General features: G+C 41.7%; 1 protein-coding gene across 4 annotated transcripts; it reads right to left on the bottom strand.

Annotated features, from left to right (window-relative positions):
- Nucleotides 1-1,255: 1,255 nt before the first annotated feature.
- On the bottom strand, nucleotides 1,256-10,119 carry LOC115052750 (protein phosphatase 1 regulatory subunit 14A-like). Of its 4 annotated transcripts, none has more exons than XM_029517057.1 (4): nucleotides 9,800-10,119; nucleotides 2,126-2,206; nucleotides 2,020-2,052; nucleotides 1,256-1,393 (listed from the first exon to the last, which is right to left on the bottom strand). In XM_029517057.1, exons 1-4 carry the CDS (start codon nucleotides 9,998-10,000, stop codon nucleotides 1,256-1,258), a joined length of 453 nt encoding a protein of 150 aa, XP_029372917.1. In that variant the 5' UTR covers nucleotides 10,001-10,119. The 4 variants fall into 4 exon arrangements, 2 of the variants coding, with proteins under 2 accessions (XP_029372917.1, XP_029372918.1); XR_003841389.1 differs by lacking the exons at nucleotides 1,256-1,393; nucleotides 2,020-2,052; nucleotides 2,126-2,206; nucleotides 9,800-10,119 and adding exons at nucleotides 5,378-5,666; nucleotides 5,758-5,859; nucleotides 5,946-6,044; nucleotides 6,147-7,206; XR_003841388.1 differs by lacking the exons at nucleotides 1,256-1,393; nucleotides 2,020-2,052; nucleotides 2,126-2,206; nucleotides 9,800-10,119 and adding exons at nucleotides 5,378-5,666; nucleotides 5,758-5,859; nucleotides 5,946-7,206.
- Between the last annotated feature and the right edge of the window lie 713 nt (nucleotides 10,120-10,832).

Raw genomic sequence — 10,832 nt, 5'->3', positions numbered from 1 at the left:
CAGATAATCCAGATTACAGATGTCTGGTTAAGTGAAGCCAGATAATGGAAAGAGATCCTGGGCATGTTAATCCTGCTTCGTGCTACAAGACCCAGGACTATTGATCCTCTTCTTAATAGGGCACGGGGGAGTGGGGGGGGGCAAACAACTACAACACAGGTAAAAATCTCCATCCCTCCTGTTGAACGAAAATTGGGACTAAGAAAGGTCAGGACTAGGAGTTCACTTCTTTAACACTGAAAAAGAGACACCAGATGCTCTGATTACAATTCTCTTCTCAATCGGAGACAGAGAAAAATACAACTTAAAACCTAAGAGACAAAGTTGGCCATGATGGAGAAATCCAGTTAAGGGTGCAGGAAAGCCTTGCATGCTGCAGAGAAACAAACTGGCATCAAACAGTGGGAGAGTGGAGTTTATATAGTGAGGAAAACATTTGCTGCCATTTGGGAAGTGGAGCAGGTGTGTGATTGACTGGAGAGTGAATGATCCAGAGCTGCGTTCAGAGTTGCCAACAGCGAGCAGGCAGTAAATGAAAAAATCCAAAACTGTGGCACATTTAACTCTTTATTATACTATATTATTTTTTATGGTAAACCATCTATACCCCAGTGGTATGAATGGACCTGTTGGGTTTATTAAAATTTCTAAATTAATCCAAATTATTTCCTGGGTTTTCCTGTTGTTTCTATATTGTACCTGATCACACCCTGTCAGTGTGGTAACTAGATATATCCCACCCCGACAGGTGCCATGACAGGTAATCAATGTTAATCATGTCACCAGTGATCATAATGTTAAGTGTACATTTTTTGTGTTTGCTGAAAATTAAATAGGTTTTCATTCAGGACACATAATTCCAAAGGCTGTGATTTATTTCAAGTCATGTACAAACAATAGAGGATATTAAAATGATAGCTACAAATACAGTTAAGCAGGAGAGAGAGAGAACCAGGATTAATCATGTGACTGTGATTAATCATGTAACTCATCAGTTTGAATTAAGTCAAGCATATGATTCATTATCACTCGTCTCTTTGCATTTTGAGTTTTAGATGTAACCAGGATAATTCAGGTGGACTCAGACCTTGGCTTGTTTCACTACTGTGTGATGTTGACTGGACTAGGAATGTGTCTGTTGATATATGTGGGTGGAGTAACATGTTGGATGTACATGGAACTGTCGGGTTATGTTTTGAAGTCCAGCTCCTCCTGATCCTGGGATTTGGGGTCAGGACTGTGTATGCTTGTTGTCTCAGTGCAGCACCTCCCTGTTGGTGGATCTGGACTGAGAGGAGTAGATGTGGAGCTGAGGGAGGTCAATGCCGTCATTGTGCAGCTCCTCCTGCTTCTGCAAACCCTTAAGTTTTAACACCAGCTCATGGATGAACACCTGACAGTTGGAGAGAGTGTGTTAGAGTCCCATGCAGCCCCCACAGGTCATTACAGTCACTGGATCCTCGCTATGTGATGAACACGGCTGCATTACATTGGTGAACAGCATTACAGTTGTTACATCAGACCACAAACTCTACAGACACATCTGGGCTCGGAAAAACAGATTAGATGGAGTCTGTAAACAGGACAAGGTGTTTACATGCTGCAGCTTTTTTGTTATTATTGAAACAGCTTAAGTCTCCTCATAAGGTCTTAGTGTTTACACTTAATGCCTGTCTGTGTCTCTCATCTCCAAACCTTTTGGGTAATACTGAAGATACAAATCACCTCACAAAGACATTGATTAGTTTTGTGCTCAATAATGAACTAAACCAGTTTTTATCAATCAAAAAGAAAGATGACTTTCAGATAGCAACTATTTTCAGTAGTGGATTAATTTGCCACCATTTTTTTGTTTAGTATTTGGAGCAGCAGTACAGTGTGTGTGATTGAATCTTGAGCCCAGAGGTAACAAAAATGCACGTGTTGTCACTCAAGTTTCCTAAGCAACTGGAGAACATCTCCACTTTCAACCCTGCATGCAGACTCTGCAGAAGCTGCAGCATCAGCCTTGTTTATTACCTGGGTGCTGTTGTTACAGGAATGAAGGATGAGCTGGAAAACAGAGAAAAACACATGAGTAACAGTGAGGATGACAGACTTGCTGATTGATCACATCATTGCTGACCTGCAGCCTATGTGTCCGCTCCTCATCTGTCTTCAGGTCCAGCAGGTCATCAATGTTCACCTCCTCTGGCATCTCCTCCTCCTGAACAACATCAAACAACTTCAGATTCCTGGGGCTTTTCATCTTTGGAGGATGCTATTTTGTACACCTTCTCACACCTTCGTTCATATCCTGTGTTTGATCTGTTTTTCATAGAGACTGGCACATTTTCTGAAGTTCACTAGAGGTGAAGCACACACAGAGCTTTACAAGTTTTAAGAATGCCTTGAACACACACGGCATTCCCAGCTATCTACACCTGGCTTGACATAACCATGCCTTTTCATCCTGGCTTGGCAAACCCCTCAGGAGTTGATCAGTTAGTTCAAGGTGAGCAGCCATCACACCAATGGGGTATTGCACAAAAGTAAAACAAAGAAATCCAGGATAACAGAGCAGAGAGCGGCTTGATCTGGTGTAGTTGGCGCATCTTAGCTTTCTTGGTTGCATGTTTGCTGAGCCAGGCTATGCTGTGCTAATTGACATTTCTTTTACAAAACTCACAGTCAGAACTGTCTACATCAAGCATCTTGAGATAGAGATAGAGCTTACAGAGGTAAAAATTAAACTAAAGAAGAGAAAGCTGCAAGAAATGGAGCTTGATTTGGAAATCAAACGCAGGACCCTCAGGAAACTGGACCAGCAAATGCAGAAACTAGAAGGAGAAGTGAGTATTTCAGTGCACACTGTAAATGTAACTGTTATACAGTGTATTAATATTTGTTACTTTTGCCTTCTATTCAAGGTTCCAGACAAATGAGGACTGGCAAAAACAAAAAAACCAAACTAGAAAACATTGTGGTGTCCCTTTTTCATGAACGTGTACACCATTGATTTTGTGAAGTACTGTATTTTTGATATATAGCCTGATATAGTTTTGTGGTCTAGGAGTAGAAAGAAAGTATATTTCATAGAGCTGACTGTGCCTTGGGAGGATTTAGTTGAAGAAGCATATGAAAGGAAAAAGCTCAGGTATGCAGATTTAGGTAAGGATGCTGAGCAGCGAGGATGGAAGGTTAGGATTTGTCCAGTGGAAGTAGGATGTAGAGGGTTTGTAGCAAGATCTGCTGTTGCTTTGTTGAGGGAGTTAGGAGGAAGGAAACAGAGGGTGAGGAAAATAGTGAAGGAAATGTCAGATGAGGCAGTAAGATCTAGTCAGTGGATTTGGGTTAGAAGAGGTAATAGTAGCTGGGGGCCCAGCAGGGGGAGCTCTTAGATAGACAGACTCTAGGGAGAAACAGAGGAAGAAATCCAGGATCGGGAAGTGTATTTAAGTGGGGGTGTGGCCTGTTTGAGCCTCTTTGCCACCATGTGGTTAGTCCAGGTGAGTTGGCCTGTGTTGGTGTGTTGATTTTACTTGAATATAGGATTGTTTAGATGAGGTTAGTCGCTGAATCTGCTAGTGTAGCTTGTACTGCATCCACCTCCTGCACCCTCTATACTCTCATGCCCCCTACCCGAACCAGGGTCTGTATCCCATCCCTACTTTTATCTCCACCTCTTCTATTTCTCCCCCCTACCCGAACCAGGGTCTGTATCCCCACCCCGCTTTCACTGGTGCAATTGGTGAGAGGTTAGAGTAGTTGACAGTGGTGTTGCTTGAAATAGTTCTTTGTGTTTGTGCCTTTTCGACACCATGCGGTTAGCCTAGGAGAATTGGCCTTTGTTGGAGTGTTGGCTTTGGCTGTTCAGGTGAGTTTAGTTGCTGAATCTGCTAGTGTGCTAGTGTAGCTTGTATTGCCTCCACTTCCTGCACGCTCTATACTTTCATGCCCCCTACCCAAACCAGGGTCTGTAGCCCCACCCCGCTTTCACTGGTGCAATTGGTGAGAGGTTAGAGTAGTTGACAGTGGTGCTTGAGATAGTTCCTTTTGTGTTTGTGCCTCTTTGACACCATGCAGTTAGTATAGGTGAGCTGGCCTGGGTTGGAGTGTTGTTTGAGTATAGGACCATTTAGGTGAGTTTAGTTGCTGAATCTACTAATGCAGCTTGTATTGCCTCCACCTCCTGCACCCTCTATACTTTCATGCCCCCTACCCGAACCACGGTCTGTATCCCATCCCTACTTTTATCTCCACCTCTTCTATTTCTCCCCCCTACCCAAACCAGGGTCTGTATCCCCACCCCGCTTTCACTGGTGCAGTTGGTGATAGGTCAGAGTAGTTGACAGTCATGCTGTTTGAGATAGTTGTCTTTGTGTGAGACAACTCACACAAAGGCTGGCATGGTGATGGCTGGCATTAGGGGGTGACTCTGGGACGCCAGTGTTCACGGTCTAGCCTTCTGGAGGTGTTGTGGGCCTAACTAGACGAAACACCGGTGAAAGGAGGTTCCCACCTGATGACCCCAAAGACATGATAGCTATCACCGCTCACTGGCCTAGTTGGATATTATCTGTAGGGAACATAGAGCAGGGCGAAAGTTTGTTGCTAGGAAGGTGATCACTGAGTCTGATCCATTTTTTTTTTTCGCGCTATTAAGTGCACTTAAAATCCTTACATTTTCTCAAAAATCGGCAGTGCACCTTATGTGTGAATTCTTGTTCTGCTTTCTGACCTCGAACCAATTTTATGTGGTACACTGCGCTCAAAAATATGGCAAAATGGTGTAGTGCGACTTTGGTAAGTGACGAAGCCGCTCCGCTTGATGGATTGTCGGAGCAATCCCAGCTGACACAGGGATGTTGTGTTAATGTTGGCCCTTGGTTGGATAGGGGTTGCAATGTCAGACGTTAGATAACTTATGTAGTTCTGGCAAGCAACCATCATCCAATAATTAATTAGAATTATAATTATAATTAGACGTCAAGCCAACATTAGGTTTTTAACGTAAAAACCAATTTTCAAATCCATATCAGGAATTTGAAGGATTTGTGGAAGACGAATGATTTAAAATTAGTGTATTTTTTCTGTATTTGTCACAACTGCACAATATTCTGAGTTATTGTGAGTTAAAGTTCAACTTACCTGACTGTTTCGTTTTGCTTTACATATGTTTTATCATGCACCTGATAACACAGTGTGCCTTATGTATGAAAATAGACCCGTTCATTGATATTGCGCCTTCTAATGCGGTGTGCGTTATGGTCCGCAAAATACAGTAGAATTTAAAAGATAACCCCACACTGTCTGCTACCAATGCAAGACAAAATGCACAGACACAGCAAAAAGTAATGTGAGATTGTTTTATTAAAGATGTGTTAAATCCAAAAATTAAGTGAAAAAAATTTCAATATGTTGCTCCCTGACCAGTCTGCCATTAATGTCTTCTGGCAAAACTGGGAGCATTTTCCCAGTCAACGTCGACAGCCTCTTGGGGGTCCCCTCCTTTCTCTGTGCATGCAACAGTGACATCACAGGCCCTGTCTCGATTCAAGTCCTGGTTTTGCCATGTGCATGGTTGTAGGCCTGCTGTGGTGGGGGCTTGGTGTCCGCAAGGGGAGTCAAGAGGAATGACTCACAGGCACAGCCTTTGTCCCCCAGCAGCACACCAGAGAATTCACCTGATAATACAAGATATAATTTATAAAACTACACAGCAGAGTTAAACACTCATAATGTCCAAGGTGCTTACAAATAAAATGTGTGGCTTACCTTGTGAGACTCTTTTGTAAATTGAACTAGCCCGAAAGACTGTGGTCATGCACTGAGCCAGGCCACTTTGCCTCTAAATCACATCATCGTATCACAGATCATCTGAAAGGATAAGATGGAACCTATTTAGGTCATTTAATGCACAGAATTCATTTATGTAGGTCACAGTAACAACAAATCACTCTTACATGAACATTGATGCTGTGGAAGGATTTCCTCGTGTTCCCCTGAGGGGCATCTGATTCCGACATGGGTGCAATCCACTGCACCAATGACTTTAGGGAAAGCTGTAACAAAAAAATTGTGATTATCCAACTCTGATGGGTAAAAATTAGAAACTAATGGTTCCAAATCACCATAGTAACTTGACCGGGATAAATTTGACCTACTTATCTTGGTGTTGTGCAATACCCCTCAAATCCACCAACTGATTTTTGCAGACAACAGGGACTATAGCAGAATTTGCGTGGGATTGTCAGGATAGCTGTGATAAGGGTTAAAAATACAGAAAACTACAGTTCAGTTCAATTAACAAAAACATTAAAGCTTACTTTCCATCATCTCCCAGTGCAAAAAACGTTGGCTTGGATGCTGCGTTCACGAAAACACTGAGAAAAACTGAGAAATCCATATTCCAACTCAGACATTTCCGACTTTCGATATCATAGTGTTCACGCTACAGATTAAGTCAGAGGATAAAACATAAGCTTGGCATATTGCCACCATTTGCTGAATGCTAAAATATGTGCAGCAGGCATTTATGTTTATTTTGGAAGCAGTCATTTCCAAGTTCGACAACTCAGAGCTCACTCATTCCCAAGTTGTTAGGAATGCAGCATCACCTGCTGCTGGATCTTAAACATGTTTTCCAAGACCCACCCCCACCCTTCTTCTGATTGGCAAGTGATGTTTATTTGGTTGAGAGGGGAAGCTGTTACATTCATTCCATTGGTAGGCGAATTCAATGGACTGCTCGGACCTGAAAATATCCCGCGTCAACAAGTTGTTTTTGTTTGGGTTTTTTTATGTATGTCTTTTTTTCTTTTCTTTTTTTTTAATCGCAGTCAGAATACTTTTAGGCCTGTGTTTGTAGTAGTAGTCCCTGTCTGTCTGCCCATATATGGTCAGAATAAGTAACATTTCACCCAGTGAGACAAAGAAACTGAGAAGTCTGAGCTTGGTAATGCCGTGTCTTAGAATAAATAACTCTTGATTTTGGGTCATGGTTACTTTACATTTGAGCAATTGTTTGTGAATGTAATTATAATTTTAAATAAACATGACACTCTTGAGCTTGAATGGTTTGACATGCATCCCATTAGTGTCAAGACAAAGATAAAAAATTGCAAACCAATAACCCAGACAAGCTGAAGGTGTTGTGAAAGCTACCTGGGCTCCAATCAGGCCTCAGCACAGATACAGTTGATTCTCCATGCCACTTCACACTGATATCACTCCAAACAGGCCTCAGCAGAGACACAGCTGATCCTCCATGCCATTATGCACTGATGACATCACTCCTAATGAAGGAGCCCCAGGAAATATTGGAAACTAAGTATAATTGTCATATTAACTTTTTTTTTTAATCACACCCAGCTTTATGTCATAAAAAAAAAAACACCAAAAAAGCAGTTCACACTCAATATTTCTACCTTGCTTGATTTTGTTAACTGTATTCAAAGTGATTTGCATTTAAAGCTTCAAACTGAACGTGACTTTTATCTTTTTTAATATCAGAAATAAATAGACTGTTCTCATAGCTCAGAGGCACGATGGAAGTGCCTGCAACTTCTTTTTGAGCCTCACCCTACACCACCTGGGACCAGGACACAGAAAGGAACTCTTCACATTCCCATTGTCATGCAAACAACAGCATGTGATGAGCACATGGGGTTTGGGACAGGAAATAAACCAAAGTGAGAGAGTTGATAATCTATTAAGCACACACACACTCACATAAAACCCCCATACCTGAGAAAAATTATCATGTTCCCCTTTTCCCCCAGAGAACAGTCCATTACACATACTTTAAAGCAGTGTGTTTGTGTGTTTGTGTGTTTGTGTGTGTGTGTGTGTGTGTGTGTGTGTGTGTGTGTGTGTGTGTGTGTGTGTGAGAGAGAGAGAGAAACCCAAGAACAAAGCTGAACCAACCCCTCCCCCCTGCGTTACTCTAAACCCCCACCATTTCCTGCATTTAGTGTCTCCAAATTCAATAACTCCTCACATCTTGGGGGTTCAGGCTGATAAAGTGCACTCAGCAGGTTTAGAGACCCTTCTGGAGATGGAAGGCTCAATGAAAGGGTGCAGATTGATGGTAGGATTAAGTGTCTGTCCTGCTCTGTTTGGAGATGAGCTGGACAAACAAATCCAAATCCATGAGGGCTCCACCTAATAACTTCCAGGACATAAAGGATCTATTGTTAAAATCTTGGTTCAAATACCACAGCTCACCTCAGAGAGGTCTAGAGGAGTCCAGACCTCCAGGGCCAGAGTAGTTTTGGCAGCAAAACACAGGATTATGCATGTGTTCATAACTTTGTGTCTGATTTTTGTTTAGTGATTGTTCAGTTCAGTTGCTCATGTTTGACCTTTAAGACACACAAACAGTTGTGTATCTCTAATTACTTAAGTGTGTTACAACTGAAACAGCATCAGTCTCATATTATCACAATCACCATTAAACAAAAATCTAATGGAAAACCGCAAACCTTATGACAAAGACAGAGAACAGCAAGTCAGACTTTGATAAGTCCATATTCGTATAAGCAACTGATTCTTGTACACGCAGACATAGACACCAAGGCATAGGAACACACACACAAATAGACATACACAGATACACGCACACAGCCAGACACACAAACACGCATTCCACTGCAGCAATGCTCATGCTGTCAGACCTTGTCATTTCAGCTCTGATCCTCCACGTCACTGTTTTTTCTCCCCCATGACCCTGACATATAAGTGGTGCAGATAATAAGATGTTGGTTATTATTTCAGTAATAAGTAATTGATTATACTACTTTTACTATAACAAATGCAGGTGACAAGGTGTTAAAAAATGGGAGTGCTGTGTTCGTGTGATCATGCTAGATGGCATTATTTTCTTCTTTCAGGAATCTTGGAGTTATTTTTGATCATGACATGACAGGACAGGCTGCACGAGTATTAACAGGAAATAAAAAAAATAAAATATCTAATTTCTCCTGAGTTTGCTTTTCTTCATTGGCTGCCAGTAAAATTCAGAATAAAATTTAAAATGATCCCACTTTCATTCCCACTAACCCTCTCTCTTAATCCAAAAAGATTCTTTTGTTAGGTCTCTTTAGTAATTCTTAAAGCAGTTTGGCTTAGACCTCCTTTATATGTCAAGTGTGCTGAAGTAGCTTTGTTATGAGTTTGCTCTATATAAATAGAATTTAGAATTTTTTATTTGAATTAATATATTTACTGCAGTTACTGAGGAGCTTCCTGACAAAAGATGACAAAAACATAATATGTGTTAACATGCATCAGTCATGTGCTGTTTCTGTTCAGAGTATTAAAATGTCTTTAAATGTTTTCACAGGAGATGAACTGAGTGTTTGTGTATTTACAAATCCACTGACTAACTACTGCGAACTAACCCAGAGTATAATTTAATGCACCATAATGTTCAGTTTACAGCAGGGTGCTAATTTTTAGCTAAAATTTGGTTTACTATAGGATGCTAACCTTCAGCTACCAGCAGTTTACATCAGGATGCTGATATTTTAAACTGGTCATACAAACAAATATCCTTAAAACGTGTCCCATTTGTTGACAGTCACAATCAAATATTTCAGATTTTCACAACATTTGAAATAATAATTACAGTTTAATTATTATGAAACGTTGGTGGTTGTGGGGAGGATAGGGGTCATGAAGTAAAAAGGGTGGGGCCCTGATTCTGTAGCCTGAGCCTGATCCTGAATCCTGCTCCCTTACAGTTTGATCTCTGGTCATTTCATATGTTGGTGTGCTTGCAATTAAGAAAAAACTGTGGTCCTGGATCCGGACTCACCCGGCCTCTGTAGAGCTCGTCCAGTCCACAGTCAATCCACTTCTCCACATCCAGCCTCCTTTGCAGCTCTTTGCGATTGTATTTGACTGTGATCCGGGCCTGGCGACGCCGCAGACTGGGATCCCGTCCTCCGCCAGCGCGGCTCTGTGACTGATCATTACACGCCTTATTTACCCGCCGCCCGACTCGGTTCGCCGCCATGTGGACCGAGCAGACGAGGACAAAAATCCCCAGATATTAAATTAGTTTTTAATGAAAAACAAAATATATCAGGAGGAAAAGGGAAATTTGTTCCACTCAGAGAAAAACACCGCTGGCGAAAACAGTAATATCAGACGATTTCTTAAAAAAAAAAAAAAAAAACTTCAAATTCTTTTTTAAATTAAAAAGTAAAGAATTCACTGACTCCGGGAAATACGTGTAAAGGCAGAAATAGCGAGAAGACTGAATCCTGACCGGACTCTGAGCAGGGATGGTGCTGCTGCATTCACGTGCTGTCGGGATTATTCCAACCCACTCAGGCACCGAAGCACGTGCAGTAACGGGTCTGACATTCGGCCACAACGAAAACTTCCAGTGAACCTCAAAAAGCAGATCTGATGAGTCTCCTGTTTGACGTCACAATCAAGATTTATTTATTTTATTTGTGTGTGTGTGTGTGTGTGTGTGTGTGTGTGTGTGTGTGTGTGTGTGTGTGTGTGTGCGCGCGTGCGCGAAATATAATCAATGTTTAAGTGATCACAGCCACACATCGTCTGGTCCTGGAAGAAAAACACATAAAAACAGCTAATGAAAACCATCTTCGTTACACATCGTTCAGATTTAACGTGGTTTAACATACACTCTTATGTGATGGTTACGTTTACAAACAGAGTCCAAATGCAGCATCAGAGGTATCCCCGAGGTCCTGTTGCTCAGGATCAAAGGTCGGGGTGGTCCTGGTGGTCCTGACTCCTGAATCTTTTGGACCTGGTGATCCTGATGATCCTGATGGTCTTACTTCATGAGACTGGTGATCGATAGTTTAAGAGCT

This window comes from Echeneis naucrates, chromosome 13 (genome assembly GCF_900963305.1).
Source record: "Echeneis naucrates chromosome 13, fEcheNa1.1, whole genome shotgun sequence".
In the NCBI taxonomy this organism is placed as follows: Eukaryota; Metazoa; Chordata; class Actinopteri; order Carangiformes; family Echeneidae; genus Echeneis; species Echeneis naucrates.
Note: the sequence above shows the minus strand (reverse complement) of the source record. Positions and strands in the feature narration are given on the sequence as shown.

Coding starts and splice junctions, on each gene's coding strand:
- LOC115052750 (XM_029517057.1), bottom strand. CDS start 10,000: ATGGCGGCGAACCGAGTCGGGCGGCGGGTAAATAAGGCGTGTAATGAT. Junction 2,207..9,799: donor ACGAGCTCTACAGAGGCCGG/GTGAGTCCGGAT, acceptor GATGTTGTTCAG/GAGGAGGAGATGCCAGAGGA. Junction 1,394..2,019: donor CCTGTAACAACAGCACCCAG/GTAATAAACAAG, acceptor TCCAACTGTCAG/GTGTTCATCCATGAGCTGGT.